A 24,510-nucleotide genomic window follows, 5' to 3' on the forward strand; every position below is an offset into this window, starting at 1 on the left:
CTTGACCAGGGAGTCGGCAAGTACATTGAAGTATATCAAGGGATTCAAGTACTTGACGACTTCCACACACCCTGCCCTTGCCGCGTACCAGCCCGCTGAGTTCCTGACAGGTTGCACATGAACGTAGCAATATACAACGATGAATTCATTTACATTAGTACTAGCAGTAGAAGCACAGTTACTGCGCCCTAACGTTACAATGCTACACCTGACGGACCGCGGTGTATGTGTGTGGACAAAAGTAGGAACATAGTCATCAATGGTCAGGGCCACCTCAAGAATTGGCCTAAAAAAACATATTTATGGAACGAACAAAAGAGGAAACCATTGCAGTGGGACCTAGACTAGAGTATCTACAAGAAAATGATAATTACCGGTAAATGCATGGCAAGTAGTGCATCCGGAGTAGTGCAGCGTTGTTCTCAGTATATTAAAGTTCTCTTTAAATGTAAACACGGAAATGGTTTGCCGGGGAGAACATGAACACGTGTGCATGGGATGAAGACATTTGATGGAGGCCGGTATTGTGGTTATTCAAATATACGACTGAATCAATAGACTCATCCTCCATTCGCCATGCATTATAATGCCAGCAGCACTGAGAACACCCAGAGGCAGAATGTCGCCAGCAGTGCAAGCACGACGACTGCCTTCATGCCCTCTGTCCTGCCCTGCCCTGAGCCCTATCCATGTGACCAGCATTATAGTAACTAGACCACAGGGCTTACTCTGTTATGACGTGTGCACGCCGCATCGCACATTCCCTCGGTCGGCATGCTGCATGCGTGGTGGCGCATTCTCCTTCTCAGAATCTCTGCTTCATCTCTGTGCCGCGGCCTTTGCGCGTTACGGGCACGGTGCGTGGTGTCTTCTTGGCGCAGAAATGGATCATCAATGCAAATGCAGCGACCAAACCAGCAACGCCTAGCAGGATATAGTACCACCCGGACTTAGCCCAGTCCCAGGCTGAACCAAGTGTGGTCAGCGAGAAGATGGTGTTGGTGATCTGGAAAAGTACACCGGTGTCGTCCAGGCGCCGGCAGAAGTTCAGGAAATTGCAGTGCCCCGATCCCTTGTTGCACGGCGCGCCTGGGATGCGGTTAAGGTTGATGCCGGTCTTGTTGAAGCTGTACTCGCTCAGAGGTTTGCACGCGCCGTCTGTACCCTTGCAGCACACGGCACACTCGTTGCCGGCACCTTCACAGTCACATGATTCCACGCCGACACCAGCGATAGCGCACAGGCTGCCGTTGCACACCTGTAAAGAAGCATACATCCAAACACAACAGCGAGATACGGTTAAGTGCCGTGAAAGTGCCTCCTCTCCTTGATATATATTATATAGCCAGCAAAAAGAAAATCACATTCCAGAGTGCAACTACAAAAAAGGTCATAGACCGTCATTGGGTGTAAGAACCAGAGTTAGCGTTACTATGGTTACCCAGGACCCTAGAGTACGCAGCGTATACACTCAAACGTATCTTACATGGACGTCTCAGATACGGGCACGTCCCTCTACCGGGCACCCTCAGCTGGATTTGTCAAGGCATGTAAGGCTGCGTTTACACGACAACGCATGGCCAGTTTTCCGTTTTCAGTCCCGCATTTCTTTTTTCGTTTCCGTACGTTTACATGATCAAAGCTGATCCGGGGTAGTCTCCGTTTGTATCGTTTACGCGCGTCTACACAGGAGCTAAGGATCCGCCAAAGTTCGTCATGTGCCAAGTGTTGTCGTAGAAGCATCAATCACACTCAAGTAGTAGTTGAAAACAAGCCACAAAACAACACTCGTCACATGACGAAAATTGTAAAACAATTTTTATGATTATCGGATCCGTGCGAACGGCCGAAAACGAAAGAAACGTGACGGAAAACGAGGCCAGCACACCGTTTCGACTACTTACACACCCAAATTTATCCGGCAGAACATTTCCGTTTTCAAATTCTTCCAACTCGGCCAGCGTTTTGGTTTTCTACCGTTTTGGTGCACAACTTTTACGTTTTGCTCCGCTTACCGTGTAAATGAACCATGCATCCGAAAGGCTTTTGTTGCGTTTTCACCCCCAGCATTGTCGTGTAAACGCAGCCTAAGTGTGCTTCGATTTCGGGGTTTTTTCCAATCACATGCGCACGCGTGCTCAATTCTCAGTCATTGTCAACCTATGAAATCCACACGTTTTCATCAATGGCCTCTTTTTTCTCCTGTGCATGTGTAATGTGTGCGAAATAAACTTCATCAAAGCTGATATGATACATAGCAGGCGAGTTCTCCAGAGATACGGGCACAAGGGACGCCAAGGGGTATCACTTTCTACTTCCCCACCAAGGTAGCAAGGGGGGGGGGGGGGTATACTATATCACATACTTACTCTATGGGATATAGTCCATTGTACAGTCTTTTTAGAATCAGTCTCCTGGTGATTGTGTAGAGCAACAAGCTTGAAGTAGATACAAACTCCACTGGTCTATTTGTGTGTGTGTGTGTGTGTGTGTGTGTGTGTGTGTGTGTGTGTGTGTGTGTGTGTGTGTGTGCGCGTGTGTATGTGTGTTTGTATGTGTGCATGTGTGGTACCTTAGGGGTCGTCGCAAAAGTTTTCTGTCGTCCTTGAAACGAACATCGTTCATTTCGTACTCGGACCCCCTCCCCTCCCTCTGAAACGAACACAGCTTGCTATGCTGGACGACGAAAATCGCATGCATGTGCATGTCATATGTACAGTGTCGGTCGACTTGCGATTTTGGCTCGCACCCCCTGCCCCCCAAATGAATCATGTTCGTTTCAGGGACGACAAAAAACTTTTGCGACGACCCCTTACCGCACATAATTATAGTATATGTGTAGGATATTGACCAAGACGAGGTCTATATGCTATTTATCGCGATTCCTTTGCCATAACCCCAAAATTTGATCCTTTTAGGAGCTATTTTAACCTTTTTAGTATAGCATTTGTACTATAGTGTACATAGGATGTTGCCTATTTTGGGTACAAGACTGTAAGAACAACAGGGTTCAGCATCTGCAGCACAGTGGCTGGGTGGTATATGGGGTTGATTCAACTTGCTTGAGATCCATACTGTGTGAGTTCGAATACTGTTTGTTCTCTTCCTTTGTCTTCTTTCTTTCAAATTTTCTTTTTGAAGTGGAAGGAAAATTTCTAAGTCCTCCAAAGTCGAAAGATTACAATGCCTAAGTGGTCGATACAAGCGGTCGATATTACGGCGATATGGGTAATATAGGACCAGTCAAGGATCACAAGAATTAGTGGAGGTCGATATAGAAGAGTGATAAAATAATAACAATATTAGACAATAGAGAGGTTCCAGGGTACGATTTTCCGTGCCGAACTCCGTATGGGCGGTACGGATTTTTTCCAGGCGTGCTCCATACGATTTTTCGGCACGGAGAATCCGTGTGGACTGGCTTTCATACGCGTATACGAACCATGTTTCGTATGGAGATTTTGCGTCATCGGGCGCAGAAAGATTTTTCGCGTACAAATTTGGTACAGTCAGACCTCGCTTATCCTGTCCTCTTTTATCCGGATCCCTCACCATCCGGAAGAAAATCGTTGGTTACCGATTTACAGCATATGCCATGCATACATACAGTGTGTGTGTTCGATTATCCGGTTCCCTCGCCTATCCGGATATTTTTGTGGAAAACGCTTGTGTGCGGTTATGCGAGGTCTGACTGTACGAGAAACATCGATTTTCTGCGGGAAGTTGATTTCGGTACAAATTTTCAAAATAAAAAGGCATAGCGCGGGAATGTGACGTGTTTGCGATCGTAACCTAGGTAATGACGGCAAACACATAAGTTCTGTTGCAAAAGAAGGATCCACGAGCGGGATTCGAACCCAGCACCCCTGTCTTTCCGGGACAGTGCCCTACCGATTAGGCTACCGGGGACCACATACACTCATGGGTCCTTCTTGCTACACTGCTCCCCCGCCCCAACAGGCTGTGTCCTCAAGCCGTACCTACTCGCGGGGGGTACGATGGGTCGTGGGTTCGAGCCATTGCCAGGCGCCAATGTTGCAAAAGAAGGATCCATGAGCGGGATTCGAACCCAGCACCCCTGTCTTTCCGGGACAGTGCCCCACCGATTAGGCTACCGGGGATCACACACACTCATGGGTCCTTCTTGCTACAGTTCCGTACTCCGGAACATTTCACTGCTCGAAAACGACGTATAAAAAATCCGTAGCGCCTCTACGGATTTTGGCACGAAAAATCGTACTCCGGAACCTCCCTATTATCACTCTTCTATATCGACCTCCACTAAATCTTGTGATCCTTGACTGGTCCTATTAGGGAGGTTTCGCTCTACGGAATTACGTATGAAAATAACGTAGGAACTGCACGGAATTTTCATACGTAAAAAACCAGAGCTGCTGGGTTTCGCTCTACGTGATTTATCCACGACTGCTAAACATGCGTTGTTGCTTTGGAGACGCGTTGGCTGCATGCGCCCACCGCATGCACCATGAACCGAAACCGCGTTTTCCATCTTATTTTGCACGTGGTGTACGGTGTGTGTACCTTGTGTTTCGCGCGGCTTGAACGTTGCCATGGATAAATGCGGAAAATGCGAAAAAATATTTCAAAAAGTCCTACGGAGGACCCAACGTAGGAAAGAGCTTTCCTACGGAATTCCGTAGAGAGATTTAAGTATGAAAGCTGCCCTCGCTCCCCGGCGCGTACGACATACGGATTTTCATACGTAATTACGTAGAGCGAAACCTCCCTATTATTACCCATATCGCCGTAATACCGACCGCTTGTATCGACCACTTTATAATAATAGGCATTGTAATCTTTCGACTTTGGAGGGACTTAGAAATTTGCACTCCACTTCAAAAAGAAAATTTGAAAGAAAGAAGACAAAGGAAGAGAACACGCAGGATTCGAACTCACACAGTATGAATCTCAAGCAACCCCATATACCACCCAGCCACTGTGCTGCAGATGCTGAACCCTGTTGTTCTTACAGTCTTGTACCCGAAATAGGCAACATCCTATGTACACTATAGTACAAATGCTATACTAAAAAGGTTAAAATAGCTCCTAAAGGATCAAATTTTGGGGTTATGGCAAAGGAATCGTGATAAATAGGATATTGACCTCGACTTCGGTCTATATGGGAATTATATAGACCTCGTCTTGGTCAATATCCTATACATATAGACCTCGTCTTGGTCAATATCCTATACATACGTGGACATGTATACAAACTACAAGCACTAACCACACGCACACACAAACTTGGCCCAGAGATGATGGCATCCTAGCATGAAAACAAAACCTGAATTGCTGGTCAACTCAATGGAGCGTAGAAGTCCTTTTGGATTCTGGTTCGGGGTGATGTAAGTCATACAGATGAGCAACCGGAAATTACACATACTGGTCATGACAATGGCATGAGTGACTGCACTTTAAATTATCAGTGAACTACACCAAAATTACCTCCGGGAACGGACACGATAATTTACTTTTACTTACACCAAAATGCTGCACTACTTTATCTATTTCCGACTCAAACTCCTCGACAATGAGAAGGGAACTAGGGGATAGCTCTGGCAGAACCCCCCTTCCCTCGACCCCATGAATGCATACATGTGCACGGCTGTGTGAAAGTGTGTGCATGCCGCTGGAAATCACATTGGCAAACTTACACCTCCATAGCAGGTAGCTCGGCCGCGGTTGCACACAAGACCATTCGCCTTGGGTGGTGCTATAGGACACAAAGCTGATAGCCCAGTGACAGACACACTCACCAGTCAAGGCAACAACGTTGAAATCTGTTAGACTTAAAAAGTTACCACTGCACAAAGAGATGACCCATTCAGTGACATCGGGCGCCGAAGAACAGCCAGGCTGGAAGCAAAGATTTAGGAACACCAGTGTGTGTTTGTTTCATACAGCACTGTATGCACAGTGCACCTGTACTTGTAGGTGAATGTACAAGCACAGAATAAGAACAAAGATGCCAGAATCTTATAAAAAAATAAAAACCTCACTAGCCTGAAGCAGTGGCTGCCCATTCTTCACCACCCAATGTTTTTAAATTCATGATAGGGGTCTCGCGCCGATGTTCAAGATCCTCCCATTAGTCACACGCCCGTGATGATCATGGCAAGTCTCCAAAGCACCAAATGAAAAGTAGAATTATATTTTAAAAGTCTTGTGTATGTTGTCTTGTTTTTTTTTTAAACAGTGCCTTGCCGATTCCAGCGTACATGTACTCGCATGCACTACACATACCTTCCATATTCGGCAATGCGCAATGGGCGTATTACTTGACGAGAAAAGGCTTGGGCCCTCTGCTGACTACGTACATAGAACAGCCAGTACAAAATCACATAAAACCTAAAAGGCAACATTTTTCCACGCCTGCATTCAGACTACACATTTTACATGCAACATACAGGCAACCTTTGACCCTACACGATTGCGCAAGGGACCTGGGATGTGTGAAATTGAAAGCAGCCGGCAGTCGTACAAAGTTTGTACACTTGTACGACTGCCTGGTGAAAGTACGAGAAATGCAGGAAAGTTGCCTTGTACAGGTCCTCCCTCGTTAGAAGATAATCTCTGGGCCATCGAAAAAAAGCTATCTTATAACGAGACTTATCTCGTAACAGGACTTGCAGCTAACGGTGAAATAGGCACTACTAGTAATTCGTACTTACCTGGGCCACCCTCGATACAACATAAATTTCGACGCTTCAACTCGTTATAAGATAATCAAAAATCTCCAACATAGCTCTTCCTTGGATGCAAAAAATCGTCCATATACGAATACATAGATATACATGTAATAGGTTGCGTCTTCCTGCGTTATCCAACGTGTTTTGGCCTTGGTCCTTCATGGTCAATATTATCTTATACTGAGGGTTTGGCACTCCGGGGACCTGGGCACAGGGTCGTTATAACGAAATTTATGTACTAACGAATTATGTTGTAGCCGGACCTGTAAACAGTTGTATAGACCACGTTTCGTCACGGGATTTAAGATTTCTACTTACTATCGGGGTTTATGTACTAACCGGACTCGTTATAATGAGGGAGGACCTGTACAAGGGTTCGCACCCTGCTTGAAAGGATTGGGCAGCTCTTTAGGCTTCCCGCCAGATTCTTGTAGTTGCCTTTGAAACTTCTATGTCAATGTGACTTATAGGCTGTTTTGTACCTAGTCTGAAGAGGGCCTTATGGCGCAAGTTCTGGGTGGTCGCGCCAACTGTTTTTTGGATTTCACAATTTCCGCATTTCACAGTAATAGCAGTCATGATCAACCAGCAAAGGTGGTGCACAGTCATGTAAAACTGACAGGCCAGTGGTTTAAAAAGACAAAAAAACGGCCCATAAGCAAATAGCCTAGATGTGAAACCTGTGTAAAACTGGGTCATTTCAGGCTGAATAGCATTTTCAAACAAGCCCGACAATTTCTACAAAAGACTATGACCACTGCTATGAAGGTATCGTACAACATACATGTGCAAACCTATACGTAATCAAAACCTATACACAAACAGACACAAACACACACAGGCACACACACACACACACACACACGCATAAAGGCCCATGGTTATGCTACAGTGCTAGATTTTGCTAGGAGGATATTCGCATGTCTCAATTCCGAGACGGCACTCGTGCGGTTCACTACAAGTTTGATTATCCAACGCTGGCACAAACAAACAGCCTGAGCAGCACGGGCCATCTTGGAACCTGGTGGATACATGACATGAACACATGGTACATTGTACACGGTGCGCGTGCACACGCACGCACACTCACACATGCATGCTCACACACACACACACACACACACACACACACACACACACACACACACACACATGTATGCTCATACACACACTCATACGCACACTCTTACACATACACATGCACACACATGCACACACATGCACACACACACACCCACACGTTCATACACAATCATAGACATACACAAACAGGACAGCAATTCATGAACAAGCCAATCAATCAATGCAAACTAACAGGCAGAACGATGATAGCTGCAACCACACGCACAAACACCGCACACCACTCATGCTGGCACAAGACTTACTAGTCGTGATACAAAGCTGCTCGGCAAACTAATAGGAATGAGAACACATTTCACCCGTGTACATTGTTACACTATGCTATCAGGATATACAGCACTGCAGAGATACAGCACTGCAGAGATACAGCACTGCAGAGATACAGCACTGCAGAGATACAGCACTGCAGAGATACAGACATACAGCAATGCCACGATACGCTGTACAGTAGGACAAGATAGGTTGGCTTACGAGCAGGTCTTCGTCGGAGGGTATTTGCAATCCACAGCAGGATTCTGTGCTCCTGACGTCTTGATTTGGCAGCATCGATCAGTCAGGGCGAGAGCACTACATTCCGTGTGTGCACCGCAGTCGCATTGCTCGCCCTCTTCCTTGACTCCGTTACCGCAAAGTCGACCCTGTGAGTCAGCTGTACTCCAGAAAAAAGGCAGGCAAACAAAGCTCTGTCAAAAACAACGCCGCCGCGAACTGAGCACCTTTTTTAAAGCAGCCCAAATCATAAACACATTTCAAGTTGTACTGCTGCTGGCAAACAACACACACTGCTTTGCAACCCACCATTTATCTTTGCAGCGATCGCCTGAAAATCTAGAATTGAAGTCTCTCTCTCTCTCTCTCTCTCTATCCATCTACAGTGGAACTCGGATAAGACGTGCCCCCTGGGGACGTACCCCCTGGGGGATGGGAAAAAGTATTAAATTTAGTATCCGAGGTACTTCTTATCCAAACACTTTAAGTTGACTCCTGCTGCCCCAATGATAAGATACATGAACTCGGGTGATAATTGACTTACGCTTGAAGCAGGTCGACTTCAGACCGAAAGCCTTTTGCTTGAGGACTGGAGCAAATTGTTCAATGCTACAAGCAGAGAATCGCATGTGATTAGGCAGGTTGCCACTATTTGCTGATGGAAACATGATGAAGCGTCCAGCTTTCTGGTCAGTGCACCGACTCTCCTTGTCATGCTGAGTACACAAAGCATGAACACGCGCGCGTGTACACACACACACACACACACACACACACACACACACACGGAATCACAGTGATTGAGCGCTCCGCCATGTTCATCCCTACCACAAATATTGTTCACCTCCACAAAGAATATATTTACAGAATAAAGCAATGAAGAGAACAATGTGCGTGCACCGTGCTCCTATCACGAACAGAACAACCAGAGTTGTATTCTAGAACGCAATAAAATAATTGTTTCGGTAGCGGGATTTTTTTCTCTCCCCCAGTTACTTGGGAATATCCTATGTACTGGTGTAGGGTATTCCCAAGTGTATGTTACAATGCTCCCTGACGATATGTGATGTACAACTGCTGGATTAGAAAATCGAATTATGTACAGTTTGAGTGATTTGAGTGATTTGTTGCAGAAAATCGCTGCTGGAGGCGGAATTCAAGTGCCGGATTAAAAAATGAACTGAAAAAATCTGTTTTGCCAGAAAATGTGCTGGTTTGCAAGGGTGCTGGATAAACAAGTGCCGGATTAGAGAGGGACAACTGTATTTATCAAGCTTAAAAACGCAGAAAATGACCTGAAAAAATCTGTTTTGCCAGAAAGTGTGCTGGTTTGCAAGGGTGCTGGATAAACAAGTGCCGGATTAGAGAGGGACAACTGTATTTGTCAAGCTTAAAAACGCATTGAGGGTATTGCTGGACTTTAATTGCTGAGGAAGAGAATCCCATAATTGCTATGCCAGGAATACAGGCGAGTGGCTCATGGAATTGTTTCTTGCAATCGGGAAACGAAGGGAGTTCCGGCTTCTTGAGGATTCATTGAACCAGTTTAAGGAATGCTGTACATGCTGATGGGGCAGTGATAAGTTTGATCTTGTGAATGTATATGCAGGATGATCGGTCAATGTAATGTTTCAGAGGAAATGTACGGCAATTTTCATAGAGAACTGCTATGTTGGTCTCGGGCGGCAAACGAAGCATTGCCCAGAGAATACGTCGATGCACAATCTCCAGCTTTGCAAAGAGGCCATTACCAGCGCCACACCACACCACACAGCATACAAGAAAATAGGCAAATGTATGTATGATAGAAGGTCTTGCAGCATTCCGGTGAAAGGTGGGGAGATGGCCATTAAGAATACAGACTGCTGAGCTTGCCCGCTTTTCCAAATTCTGGAAATGGTGGGACCAGTCCACTTTGCAGTTTGTCCAATTTGCTATCAAGTGTAACGCCAAGGTGCTTTTGATGAGAGGTTATAGGCATCGGGGTAGGATCATCAGGGAAATGGAAAATAAAAGTTTGAAGATGTGCAACATCTGATGACGCATTGGGGACGACACACATGATCTTGGCCTTGGCGTAGTTCGGCCGGAGTTTCCACCTTCGCATCCACTTGACCCCACAGTCTATTCCTACCTGCAGGTTTTGACACGCGACAGTCGACAGTTGCTACAGTCGTGGATAGTTGCTTCATAACTCGTTTCCACGGGGTTTCTTCTATTTTTAAAATTATATCAATTGGCTTAGTATTCGAGTTAAAAATTAAACAAAACAAAAACAAAACAAATAAGTTAAAGCTTACCTGGGCGCCGAGGTTATGGCCAATCTCATGTGCAAACACCAGTGTTGCTATGGTCTGCGGAATGTTTTGTCCGGCATTTTGGGTAGTCACCAGACCGGTATTGGCACTAACTCTACCATCAAACTGTTTGCAGATTCCTGACACCCAGGCCAGGCCCAAGATACTGTTCTCAAAATCACGGTGGCTTATCAAGTAAGAGAGGCAGTATTCGTCCCAAATGGTTGTCTGTATTGTACAAGATCGAAGAAACACAGACAACACACACACATGCGCGCGCACACATGCTTGCTCACTGCCAGGAACGGGTTTTGTGCCCCCCCCCCCCCCCCCCCTCTCCCTAAGAGGACGAGAGCTTCATTGGTTGCGGGGTGCAAGGGAAAGTGAAAGACAAAGTGTACACGAAGCATGTAAGGATCCACGCAGAACTAGATTTAGTGGATCCAAAACAGCTATGGTTGTCATAATAAATGATGTGGGGGCTGACCAATGATCCTGAGGTCGACTAATAATCGTGGTGTGTGTGGTGGTGGTGGTGGGGGGGGGGGGGGGGGGGACTAATAATAATGGTGGTGTGTGGTGGTGGGGGTGACTAATAAATATAGTAATAATAATAGTGGTGGAGGTGACTAATAATAATGTGGGGAAACTCATATGAATCTCAGAATAGTGTTGGAGTCGACCCATATACCGTACTCACGCGATTAGTGCCCCTGGGGCACTATTCTTTCAAAGTTCATCACGGATGGGGCACTATTCAAGAGAGGTTACTATTTTTTCAATGCTGATACATTTACGTCCTCCGCCATAAAACTAAGGAAAAAAAACAGGGTTTAAAGTTTCCTTTAAACTATCAGGACTCAACAGAAACTGAAAGAAGAATTGCAATTCTGATCCTGAATCCACCAGGAGATTTGCATGGACAAGACCACTAGCAAAACAACATCAAACTTGGACATCTGCTTGATTGCAAGCCCGGGGAGGGGGCACTATTCCAGAGAGAGAGAGAGAGAGAGAGGGAGCGAGCGAGAGAGAGAGAGAGAGAGAGAGAGAGAGAGAGAGAGAGAGAGAGAGAGAGAGAGAGAGAGAGAGGAGAGAGAGAGAGGGAGAGAGAGAGAGGGAGCGAGAGAGAGGGAGGGAGCGAGAGAGAGGGAAAGAGAGAGGGAGCGAGAGAGAGAGCGAGAGAGAGAGAGAGAGAGAGAGCTTTATTTTTTCATTGGCTCTCAGCGACAGGGGCACTATTCAAGAGAGGGCACTGTTCAAGAGAGGGGTCTAATCGCGAGAGTACGGTAATGTGTATGGGGTGGACTCGCAATGGTGCGAGGGTAGACCAGGGAGTTGTATAGACTCGGGAGAGGACACAGCATGCAAAAGGTCGGATGATGTCTACCTCATGATTCTTGAGCAAGCCCCTGGGTAGAAATCGCGGGCAACCTCCGTACTTGTATGTGCAGGAGTTTTCACATTTTCGGAGATGCTTTCACCATGAATAAACAGGAGTACGAAAGATGGGACTCTCATCCACCGGCGATATACAGCAGAATATTTGGAAATTGATAAAGAAGAATTGGGCGCGGTTGGGCTACAGGAAAACAACACGTCCCTTTCATCCCTTCTCGTACGCACATTTAGCTTTTGACGCCCATAGCTGCAGGCGATGATCGCGATGCTACAGCAGAAGCCATACCACCTTGTACAGGGATTGCATCTTTCAACAGCTTGCAAGGCTGAAGAATTGACTGCCGCTGTTCAGGCTGGTCTACACCACATAGCTGTTCGAATTGGGTTTTTCTGGCCAGTGAATCCCTACTTTTTGGTCCTTTTCCCCTCCCTCCCCCCCCCCCCCCCCCAGCAAATATCAACATGCATACTTCGAAGTACATGACCTCCGGCATGCACTGGTTGTTGGTAACCACACAGGAGAATGGCAGAAATTGAACCCATAACACATACACACAGACACGTGCGCAGATGGGTGCATGTTTGCACACACACACACACGCACACACGCACACACATATGCACACACACACACACATATACACACGCACACGCACACACCACTACTACTACTACTACTACTACTACTACTACTACTACTACTACTACTACTACTTCTACTACCGTAAAGTACCGCCAGAGCGCCCCACCATCTCATCCTTTCGTGGTCGTAGCGTGGAGGTGGTCTGCTGTCTGTAGGTCATACAACATGAACCTTGTACACATATTGCACGGTTTGCAGTCAATCCGTACCTTCGAGTGGACACAAGCTCCACACAAAAACCTGCCAAGTGTGACCTTAGTACACTAAGATTCTCACATCGCACACACTTCGTTGCACTCTGCCATACGATTTTCCTTTCTCTGGCTGTAAAATCAAGGTGGGGCGCTCTCGCGAGACGGGGCGCTCTGGCGGTACTTTACGGTACTACCAAGAGTACATAACCCCCCAGAGTGTGCAACGCGTATCCAGCTCTGCATAGGGTATTGGTCGAGCGGAATCGGATCTTCTGAGGTCATGTGTACACTCCACACCAGCGCAAGGCCGGTCTCGAGGCAGGCACCATTGTTTTTGATCCAAGAGAACCCGCGACTCCCCGGGTTCCCCTCAGATGTGTACGGTATTATGACGCAAAGATCCGATTCCGCTAGACCAAGACCCTATGCAGAGCTGGATCAGGCGTTGCACACTCTGGGGTGTTATGTACTCTTGCTACTACTACTAGCAGCATGACTGCCCAGATGGGCAAGTGTCATCCCTATGAAAAGGGGGCCAGAGAACGGGAGTCGGATCACAAGCAGGACCGCGAATGTCTGGCTAGGTCCTGCTGCCGGCGGAAATTGCATTTACAATGTGGGCAGCTGAGGGGGAGAGCTGCTCTCTCAGCAGCAGATGGTCTCGCACCACGATTGCAGTTCACACACACACACACACACACACACACACACACACACACACACACACACACACACACACACACACACACACACACATGCACACACACATGCACACACACATGCACACACACACACACATGCACACATGTGCACACACACATTATATGGCTGTAGTTACCTTGGCCCAATCGTCTAGAACACTGTCTGCGCTGAGCAGGCGGTCAGTCAACTTGCTGTCTGTGCCCTTGAAGACCTTCATGTCGGCATCTGTGATGTAAGCACGTGCGGTTTGGATTACCATCTTCACACCCTCCGGAGTGTCTGAAACCCTTTCTTTAATAAATTTTGTCGTTGTAAAGATCCTGTTGGCCTCTCTGACAAAGAGGGCAAGTGCTTGCACGACAGCTGACTGAACGCGCCGCCTGTCGGCGATAGGAAGGGCTGAGAGAAGACAAGACCATGAACAGTTGAACATACACGGCTGAGAGAAGATAAGACCATGAACAGTTGAACATACACGTCAGGATGCAGTATGCACAAGTGCAACACCACTGTGACTGGACGCTGCCATGTGACTCAGTGCACAACTAGGGCTGGCCCGCAAGAAGAGCACGGCAAGAACAGCACGGCAAGAAGAGCACGGCAAGAAGAGCACGGCAGCAAAGTGAATGCCATCCATACAACACACATCTGGCTTTCATGGCTGCTGCTGTTGGTGTCAAGAATGTGATGTTCCACAAAATTGCATGTCGATTGATCGTCTGCACCAAAGCCTACAGCATTACATGTATCTACAAGACATGCGGCAGCAAGCCTGCAGCCTCACTGTGCCTTACCTTCAATTCTGGCAATCTCTTCCGAGTAGACCTGATCCCCGGCTATGTTGATATGGCACTCAATCTTGGAGTAGTTGAAGTTCGTGTTTCGGCGCTGCCGCGACTTTCCAACGTCTTCGAGGTGAGCGTGCAAGCCGTCGAAGACAGGATTGCCGGGCACTGGCATAGAATAGTGACTGGTGTAGTTGTGGCCACCGCAGGAATGCTTAGACAACGCCTTCTCGTGGTCGATGTCTGTGCTCTTATACATGACTGTGTGGAAGTCCGGCTCATCGTTAAAGTGCACCAACGACGGCTCAACTGTAAACTTGTCTCCAAAGGCAGTGATGATACCGCGGAAACGACCGTTCAACATGGATCCATGCACAAAGCTACTCGGGTCTCCAGCTACCCGACCAACAAGCACAGATGCACGGTCTATTTCAAAGTCATTGCCAGTACCATCTAGAAAGTTGGCACCACGGGCGAACACTTCATCATCAGGGTGAAGCTCCAGACGAAAGACCCTGGAAAGAACAGGGGAGGACGGCAGCACACACACACACACACACACACACACACACACACACACACACACACACACACACACACACACACACACACACACACACACACACACACACACACACACACACACACATGCCATATCCTGTCATTCAGGCATGCGAGATATGGAAAAGTACAAAACTGTCCAGTAGATATGGACTCAGAAGCATGTAGTAGTACATGTACCAAGGATTGGGATTGCCAAAGATTGCCAAAGATTGCCAAAGCTTCAATACAGTTGTAGGGAACAGCACACCTGGCTATACAGCAAAACACACTGCAGTGCCTATGGCAGGTGATGCAGGGTCAGGAGAGAGCTCCAGCTTCATATTTGTGCTAAGCATCTCCTCAGCATCACTGGACACTGAGCTGTGGACCATTACCATGCCCAACTAGCACAGTGTACCCAACTTATCTACCTCATGTCTGTCGGTCCACAGGTAAACTTAAGGACAGGACAAGTGTGTGTATGTGTGTGTGTGTGTGTGTGTGTGTGTGTGTGTGTGTGTGTGTGTGTGTGTGTGTGTGTGTGTGTGTGTGTGTGTGTGTGTGTGTGTGTGTGTGTGCTTGTGACGGCAGTCAGACTGGTTTGTTGATAGACAGGACGACATTCAACCACTCCTGGATGAATAATGCAATGCAATGTACAAAATGTATAATGTGTGGGTCCAACGTGGTAGGCTCAGTGATGGTCACTATTCTAAGTTCAAGGCTGCCTGTGCTGCTGCCTGTGCTGCTGCTCGTTCTGTGGTGCGCCATGTGAAGGTGCAATGGATCAAGAACAAGGCACAGGAGGCCTCGGAGTCCCTATTTTATGGTGCGACGGTATGGAATGTATACGAGATGTGCAAGCATGCTGTCGGCGAAGAGTGAACACCTGAGTGTCTGCTATCAAGGATGAAAATGGTAACTTGCACGAGTCTCAAGAGGAACAGGAGGACCGTTGGAGTCCTCATTTCGACACAGTGTTGAATGTCCCATCTACGCTTGACCCTGCGGTTCTAGACTCTCTCCCACATTGCCCGGTTGCTGGTGATCTGGCTAACCCACCCAACGTCAGCTGAGGTACGACGTGCAATCGACAAGCTGAAGCCCGGCAAGGCTGCTGGCGCCTTCAGGATCTTGCCAGAACTGGTAAAGTTTGGAGGTTTCCCACTACGAGACAGGATGCTGGATCTGTTTGGTACAGTGTGGTAGTCCGAACAATTACCGCAGGAGTGGGTCAATGCTACTCTCGTACCCCTTCCCAAAACGGGTCACCTACAACTGCGTGACAACTGACGTGGCATTGCCCTGCTACATGTTGTGGGGGAAGTGTTGGCTGCCATCATACAGACACACCTCCAGCGGCTAGTGGACCCTGCTGCCGGATTCGCAGCGTGATTTTAGGCGTGGGCGCTCGTGCTCAGACATGATCTTCTTCTCTGTGCACCCACTTGTTGAGAAATCGCTCGAGCATGACACAAAAGGCTACACGGTTTTCATCGACTTGCGCATTGCCTATGACTCAGTACCCAGAGAGTGCATGTAGTGTGTGCTCGCTTGGGCTGGGGTACCGGATCCCCTCCTCGCTGTCATCAAGTCCTTCCACACAGCTATGTCTGCCACAATCCGCACGTCCCAGGGACACAGTCTGGTCTCGGAGAGTGTCGACAGATTCTGGAGTAGGCGTGGAGATCCGCTACTGCATTGACGGCAACTTATTCGGCAAGCCCAGGACGCGAAAGATCTCGACCAGGTTTGGGGAATGCCAGCTCGCCAACAACTCAGCCTTGTTGGCGACTACGCGGTCAGTTCGCACTCTCTGTGTTCCAGGCGACTGCTGATTATGGACTTACTGTCCTGTCAGCACTACCAAGACTCAGTTCATGGTGGGTGGCAGCAACATCCAAGATGCAGACTGTGTCCCACTCACTGTGGCAGGTGTTGAGATCAAGCATGTGCCTGAGTTCAGGTATCTGGGTTCTATCATTGACAACAACAGCCATTCGGCAGTGGATGCCAATGTCCGCAATGCAAGTGCCTCCAAGGCCTGTGGTGCTCTACAGTGCCGTGTATTTGCAAACTGTCAGCTTCCTGTCTCTGTGAAGAGGTGTGTTTAAGCGCGTGTGTCACGACCTTGCTGCTATACGGTTTGGAGTGCTGGGTCCCCCTACAGGGCGACTTACAGTGCCTATCCACTTTCCATATGCGTTGCATTCGCTCCATCCTTGGCGTGTCAATACAGTAGATGCGGGATGCCCACATCAGCCCATATCAGCAATGCCGGCATATTGCGTATGTGGGGAGACCAGGAGACCATCACCTGTAAACTCTGCCGCATTGCCGACTAGAATGGCTGGGTGACCTGGCGCGCATGGATGACACCTGCATGCCTTTTATTCGGCCACCTCCCACCTGTCGGACCTGCCAATGCACCAAGGAAGCGTTGGAAGGACTGTGTGCACCAAGGAAGCGTTGGAAGGACTGTGTGCCAGTCGATCTCTGCCACAATCAGATTGTGAACTGGTACCAGACCACCGCCACCACATCCCAGACCACCGCCACCACATCCCAGACCACCGCCACCACATCCCAGACCACCGCCACCACATCCCAGACCACCGCCACCACATCCCGCATAGAATGGCGATGTAGATACCAAGACCAGGGTAAAGAACTTGCCGTAGCAGCCCCCGTTGAGTGCCCCCTGGCTATGGAAAGGTCTGCTCTAAACCAAGCGACTTTAATCGCCACGAGTGCACAGGGGAGCGTAGCAATCCAGTACAACAGCAGCGTGGTGCATGTCAATGCGCAGATACTGGGAAATGGTGTCGTAGCAGAGGTGGATTCGCTGTGCACAAGTGGCAGCCTAGCTCAATCGGTAGCCAGCCCGCTCCTTGTAGACCTTGACAGAACCGCCCAGCAACGGATGAACGTGTCAAGTTTCCACTACTGTGTCAGCACTGCTCCCGGAGATTTCGACTGACTATAGGGACCTGACGTGACACGACACCAGCGTGCGTGGTCCTCTCCCTCCTCCTCCTGCGATGGGATCACGTAACCTTTACGGCTGAGGGCCAGCAGGACGGAACAGGACAGGTGCGTGTGTGTGTGTGTGTGTGTGTGTGTATGTGCGTGTATGTGCTTGTGTGTGTGTGTGTGTGTGTGTGTGTGTGTGTGTGTGTATGTGTGTGTGTATGTGTGTGCCATTCACGTATGCGAGTGCATACTTGGGTTTGGACCTGACAGTGTGTTTAAATGTCGCCCTTTGTTTTGGTGTGCATCTGGAGCAAAGCCATTGGTGGTCTTGAACACTCACCTGCCATGAGCCTCAAGCTTGAGTGTGAAATCATATGGAATGGTTTCACCCTTCTGCCACCGTCGTGAGAAATCCGTGTGGTGTTTGTGAAATTCCTCCTTGTCATATCTCACTGGCTCGTAGTGTCTGATAAAGTGGCCAAGTCTCTCTGTGGACACAGCAAAAAAAAAAAAGAGAGAGAGAGAGAGAGAGAGAGAGAGAGAGAGAGAGAGAGAGAGAGAGAGAGAGAGAGAGAGAGAGAGAGAGAGAGAGAGAGAAACATGGGTGAATGCGACTAACCGGCAGTGCTCCGGTGGATCGGATCAGCCAGTAACACCTCGGTAAGTAGGGGTGCTGGACCTCCAAGACTACTGCTTACTCTGCGGCAGTGCGGAGGCTTGCGCCAGCAGTAGGAAAACACAGAGTCCTACAGTCCACTTCAGTGCCGAAGGCATCGGCTTCGGCATGATGTCCACCGAGAACACAATCAAACACCGAGACCCTTGGAAAGGATGTGACGTCTGAAACGTCGAAATAAGCTGTTGCCTGTGCAGGAGAAATCACGAAGTGTCTACTACGTCTTTGTTGTGAACTAGATCTATCTGATGATGGAAATCTGAAGCGACACGAACGCGTAGATACAATCTACAACTCCACACTCTACAACTTGCCACTGCACTGGTCGTGGTCGACAGAACACTCCTTCACCTGTGAGTGGAAGACAATCGCCACTTTTGCCACTTTTGGCTTTGTTGAACACTCGTGATATGACCACAGACGCGTGACGTCATGATGATATCCATATCCGCGGTTTGCGGCCAAAACAATGCGGCCGCGGACCTTGCGCATGTTGCATGCACTTGTTGCATGCACTGGGCCATGGGCGCCATGCATGAGTAGATCTACGAGTGGTGAGATCGAGTGACAAAATGTATGTGTGTATGTGGCATGTGTGTAGACTCTCTACTACGCGGTGTATTACTATACAACTCCCTGATATGAAAACCACATACCGTACTTACGCACGTACAGATACGAAATCCTGTACAAATACCGTAGAATCCCATATCTGTTCAAAGCAGAGACGACTTCCTGGTTCAAAGCAGGGAGTACAGTACAATACCCGGTATTGTACTACTCCCTGGTTCAAAGCAGGGAGTCGTCTACCATGGTCTACATAACAGCAGGGAGTAGTACAATACAGTATTGTACTACTCCCTGGTCTACAGTATTTGATGACTCCCGATCCCTGCAAGTTTTTTTTTATTTTATTTTTTTACTTTTGAACGCTCACTGCATGATGAACTAAAATGAGGAGAAGAACTCGACACAATGGTACATATCCAGCAGGACGGAGTGGGTGGGACCTGTGAAGCTCAGCCGACCAAGGGTCTCGGCATCACAGCTGCACATGTGCACCAAAGGAAACAAAATGGGGAGTGGAAGGGCGGGGAGGGGAGCAGGAGAGCAAGAACTCTAAGGGTAGGAAAGAGAGGAGGGAGGGGAGGAAACCAGGAAACTTGTTATTCCAAGATATGAGTGCAAACAAGTACGCAAACAAGTACAAAGATAGCAGTATCAAGATCATGATGCTGAGGCGAAAGTAGAGGCTGATTGCCGTGCAGATTTGACGAAAGATTAGAGTGAGAATGGAGGAGAGTTAGAGAGAGATAAAGACAGATGGATTGGGAGTTTGATGAGAAGGGAGTGCTCCGAGAACATCAACAGGGTCGTACTGGCAGTAGCCTAGGGGGTGATGTCCGTGGCCAATGACCAACCCGACCGTTTCAGGTAGCGGTAGGTCAGAACCTTGAACTGCTGCATCCCTTTGGCAGACGGTGCATCGCGGAGGAGAGTGGCTGGCAGCTCATTCCAGGCTTCGATGAGGCACTCCGGGAAAGAGCGCAGCGCAACATTGCAGGATCTGGCAGGTAGGGCTGTCTGGAGTTGAAGCTCGTGCGCAAGGTTGGCTGCCGAGCAGCGACGTGTGGCAGGCGCGATGGCGGGTGCGATGGCTCTGGCTGGGCGTGTCGCTGCAAGAGCTGGTGGGCTTGCGATGTAATGGAGCTTGTACAGAGTTGTGAGGCCGGCCACACGGCGCGGCAGGGACAGAGTGTCCATTGCAGCCCCTGTCCCAATCAGGGTGAGGGCACGATGCTGGACTCGGTCTAGCTGTGAGAGATGGGTAGCAGCAGCTCCCATCCATACAAGTGGGCAGTACTCCATTATAGCATTAGAGGCCGAATGAACCCCCGGTATGCTGTGGCCCGGCCCGGTGGGTCCAGGACATGGCACGCCTTCCGGAAGAAACCAATTCGCTGTGTGGCACGCACTGCAGTTCCTCGAAGGTGCTCCGAGTATGTTAGATGGGCATCAAACGTCACTCCAAGGAGCTTCAGCCGCGAGCATTCCCGGAGTAAGTTGAAAGCAGAGAGTCGTACCCAAACCATGAATTATGATATGAATGGATGATTTGGGTACGACTCCCTGGTTCAAAGCTGGAAAAGCGATTTATGGTCACCATGGTCACATGGGCATGTTCTGTAGTGTAGCATCAAGAGTTCATAACCCCGGTTATGAACTCTTGAAGTCTTGATATGAACTCTTGAAGTCTTGATACGGCAATAGTTTCCGTACACTGAGTGTGTACTCCGCCTTGTACCAGAGTCAGTACCGACCTAACAGTAACTAGTTACACGCTGTCATCCTGAAAGACCTGATGCTGCCCATGGACGTTGACATGCCTCCAGTAGAAGATGCAATGGCGGTAGCAGACGGTTCATAATGGTCGCAAGATGGGGGGACTCTACCAAGGCCCAACCAGGCCGGGAGCCGTACACATAGTTCTGTGTAGGGCTCCCTGCTACCAACCGGTTTTTATATGGCTGCAGTCAGAAACACTGTTTTCCGCCTTGTGTCTGTGACGTGCTGTCATCGCCATACATGTACCATTGTGTACCGGTACAGTGTACAGTACAGTCATGTTAAATAAATACAGTATACTAGTAATCAATCAGTAAAATCCAAAGAAACCGCTAGAAGCAGTATGCGTAGTAGTCTACGGCCAAGATACCAGAAACCGTATCAAACTCAGCACGGGGTTCGAGGTACTAAAACGATTACCAAATTAAGTCAAGGATTGACCATTACATGCTGCATTCTGCCACTGCTAACGTGATCGAAGGGCAGCCGTTGATTCTTGACGCTTTGTGCCGATGACCTCTCAGGGCTGTGACTGCGGCATTGACCAGTGCAAAAGACAGTTGAGTGCGGATGTATGCCATGACGATAGAGAAAGGCTCGGACCTCTTATCGGCCAACATGGATGCAATCCGAGCGTAGAGATTGCCAGCTGCCTTGCCGTGACCACCTGTAGTGCTGAGCACGACCGGGATGAATGATCCATGCTCTACCTCAACGACTCTTCTCTCATAACTTCTTCTCTTTTCCTTTTCGTGCTTGCGGTACACTGCCGGGATTGAGTCATGTACATGTTTGCACACTCGATCTCTCTTATCCGGGCGGTCCTTGACTGGGCAGAGTGGGCACTGCCCATAACTCCTATTTACTGTACTTCGGAAAGCCAGGTTGAGCGCCCTGCCAACGTAGCAGCTACACATTCCGCACGCCGCATTCGCCTTCGGTTTGCCTCACCGATGGCCATTCCTCCAACACTTCAACATTCCTCCAACACTATGCCCACTCGTTTCCATATTATGTCCTTTTTTTCCTTTCTACATTTAATATTTATTATTGGCTCAATACCCGAGTTTCAAACTACAGTATGCCCACTGTTGGTGACCACATGCGTCATGCAGGCACATGCGTGATGCAGGTTGCAGGCACATGCGTGATGCAGGCACATGCGTGATGCAGGCACATGCGTGATGCAGGCACATGCGTGATGCAGGCTCTACAGGCTAAACACTACAGGGTGCTATTCACAGCCGTCTACTAGTACAAGTCATGTACTACCAGCTGCTCTGACAAAGCACGAAGTGAGGGATTTGGAGACGGAGAATCAGATGGTGGCTGTACCTGGTCGACATGGTAGGTTGTCTTTTGACCAGCGTTCTGTCCCTGTGCACGTTCAAGATTCTCGGTCGACCATTCGCAAATTTGCAAGCTCTCGATCTCGGGGTTCATCCACATGAGGCACAATGACCCTACCGATACCGACTTCATCGCGTCGTGCATGCAGGAGCTCCATCATCATGATCATGCTGTGGAGGTGGAGCCACCATGCATTGCAGCCCCAGCCCCCTAACTGGCGAAGCCATCGCGATCAGCCTGCGGCTGAGGCAACACTGATCCCGATGCCCGTGCCAACCTGCGGGTTATTAACTTATTATATATATACTTCCTCCGTTAGCAAAACTTCGTGATGGATTTATCAAAATCCTGAATTTTTGATGGGTATGAAAACGCTTAGAACAGGTCGAGAACAGTTTGTATCGACTGCAAATCACTGGACAAAGGTGATTCAGCCTATGGACTTACATGGTGCCCTCCAGGCACAAACATCACCAGGGATACAAACTTACAGAGACGCTCCGTTTCCAGCGCGACAAACACCTCGTGAACACCAAAAATAGCAGCGTGAGTCGCTCCTGGACGGTGAGAACAGACGTAGAGGACCCTCGGTCATTCACAACGCTGTCATTTCCAAACCAGCTAGTCGCAAGCCCGCGCGATGTCCAGAAAAGAAGTTACTCGTCTGGTACAGTGGGGACGAGGAGGTAGATGAGGATGGGGGCGAGGAGGTAGACGAGGATGGGGGCGAGGAGGTAGACGAGGATGGGGACGAGGAGGTAGACGAGGAGGTAGATGAGGATGGGGACGAGGAGGTAGACGAGGATGGGGGCGAGGAGGTAGACGAGGATGGGGACGAGGAGGTGGACGAGGATGGGGACGAGGAGGTAGACGAGGATGGGGGCGAGGAGGTAGACGATGATGGGGGCGAGGAGGTAGACGAGGTTGGGGGCGAGGATGGGGATGAGGAGGTAGATGAGGATGGGGACAAGGAGGTAGACGAGGATGGGGCGAGGAGGTAGACGAGGATGGGGGCGAGGAGGTAGACGAGGACGGGGGCGAGGAGGTAGACGAGGACGTAGACGAGGATGGGGACGAGGAGGTAGACAAGGATGGGGACCAGGAGGTGCGCGAGGAGGTAGACGAGGAGGTGGACGAGGATGGGGACGAGGAGGTGGACGAGGAGGTAGACGAGGATGGGGACGAGGAGGTGGACGAGGAGGTAGACGAGGATGGGGGCGAGGAGGTGGACGAGGAGGTAGACGAGGATGAGGACGAGGAGGTGGACGAGGAGGTAGACGAGGATGGGGACGAGGAGGTAGACGAGGATGGGGACGAGGAGGTAGACGAGGATGGGGACGAGGAGGTGGACGAGGAGGTAGACGAGGATGGGGACGAGGAGGGTGGACGAGGAGGTAGACGAGGAGATGAACGAGGAGGTAAACGAGGAGGTGCGCGAGCATGTGCTCCGCAAAGGCTTCGATTTTGTACTATTGAATCCATTCTCCCAGCGGTGTGGCTGTCGGCAGAATTCACCGGGAATGTCTTCCTGTCGTGTCCAGCGGCGCCTGATTGATTACTGCTAGCAGGGCATTGCTCTGCTCCCTGTTTGAATCAACACAGAACATGGCACTGTAGCTGCCAGTGTGGGGAACTCAGAGATACACGCGTCGTGTTCATCATTAGTTCCATCTTCTTTTCTTTTTCTAAACATAATAATTATGTTGTTTACGCTGTTTCCAGTTGTAGTTAGACCACCTGGTCCAGCATTGTGCTAGTCTCGTCATCGTCCAGTAACAGTTGGCAAAAGGCTTGCTTGCTAGCATGCTGTGGGACTAACTTAGCTTGTATTTGTCTTCATTGTTCATACCTTCGCCCCTGTAGGCTTTCCTTATCCATTAACCTACTGAGATGGAAGACTCAGTAGCCTACTGGTTTGTGCATTGGAGCCATCTTAACCAATATTAATTCCCGTAGCTATGCAGAAGACGTTACTTAAGTAACGTCTGGCGCTAGCCAGGGTCCACACAGCTTTAATTTGGTGTTTGTTTGTTTGTTTGTTTGTTTGTTTGTTTGTGTCACGGCTGGAGCTATCCCGTATCTGTCCCGTATCTGTCCCGTATCTGTGACTACAAAGGCTGTACAGGATTGTACATAACAGCTGTCCACAATATTTGCGGGCTCCTGTATCTGTCCCGTACCGTACCAATATTCGTCGTATTATGTATACGACTCCCTGATGTAGAGGGAGATTTGGAAAAAAATAGGGAGACGAAGAGGAA

At 48.9% G+C, this 24,510-nt stretch overlaps 2 protein-coding genes across 2 annotated transcripts; one reads left to right on the forward strand and one right to left on the reverse strand.

Moving 5' to 3' along the window:
• Window positions 1-124: 124 nt before the first annotated feature.
• LOC135805961 (disintegrin and metalloproteinase domain-containing protein 10-like) lies at window positions 125-18,877 on the reverse strand. Its single transcript, XM_065320086.1, has 10 exons — window positions 18,576-18,877; window positions 18,218-18,365; window positions 14,371-14,876; window positions 13,713-13,975; window positions 10,640-10,864; window positions 8,884-9,055; window positions 8,322-8,499; window positions 7,627-7,731; window positions 5,676-5,760; window positions 125-1,258 (listed from the first exon to the last, which is right to left on the reverse strand). The coding sequence occupies exons 1-10, from the start codon at window positions 18,661-18,663 to the stop codon at window positions 806-808; spliced, it is 2,223 nt and encodes a 740-aa protein (XP_065176158.1). The 5' UTR covers window positions 18,664-18,877; the 3' UTR covers window positions 125-805.
• Window positions 18,878-20,078: 1,201 nt separating this feature from the next.
• On the forward strand, window positions 20,079-23,804 carry LOC135808420 (uncharacterized protein DDB_G0290685-like). Its single transcript, XM_065321610.1, has 3 exons — window positions 20,079-20,127; window positions 22,871-23,223; window positions 23,271-23,804. The coding sequence occupies exons 1-3, from the start codon at window positions 20,079-20,081 to the stop codon at window positions 23,802-23,804; spliced, it is 936 nt and encodes a 311-aa protein (XP_065177682.1).
• The last annotated feature ends 706 nt before the right edge of the window (window positions 23,805-24,510 follow it).

This window comes from Sycon ciliatum, chromosome 1 (assembly GCF_964019385.1).
Source record: "Sycon ciliatum chromosome 1, ocSycCili1.1, whole genome shotgun sequence".
Taxonomy (NCBI): domain Eukaryota; kingdom Metazoa; phylum Porifera; class Calcarea; order Leucosolenida; family Sycettidae; genus Sycon; species Sycon ciliatum.

What these genes read in the sequence shown, in the direction of transcription:
- LOC135805961 (XM_065320086.1), bottom strand. Translation starts at nt 18,663, where the DNA reads ATGCCGAAGCCGATGCCTTCGGCACTGAAGTGGACTGTAGGACTCTGT. An exon ending in AGAGATTGCCAGAATTGAAG is followed by an intron (nt 13,976 to 14,370) that starts GTAAGGCACAGT and finishes GTCTTCTCTCAG; the next exon opens with CCCTTCCTATCGCCGACAGG. An exon ending in GAAGTCGACCTGCTTCAAGC is followed by an intron (nt 8,500 to 8,883) that starts GTAAGTCAATTA and finishes TCTGGAGTACAG; the next exon opens with CTGACTCACAGGGTCGACTT.
- LOC135808420 (XM_065321610.1), top strand. Translation starts at nt 20,079, where the DNA reads ATGAGGCACTCCGGGAAAGAGCGCAGCGCAACATTGCAGGATCTGGCA. An exon ending in AACATTGCAGGATCTGGCAG is followed by an intron (nt 20,128 to 22,870) that starts GTAGGGCTGTCT and finishes TTTCCAAACCAG; the next exon opens with CTAGTCGCAAGCCCGCGCGA. An exon ending in ATGAGGATGGGGACAAGGAG is followed by an intron (nt 23,224 to 23,270) that starts GTAGACGAGGAT and finishes GGGGGCGAGGAG; the next exon opens with GTAGACGAGGACGGGGGCGA.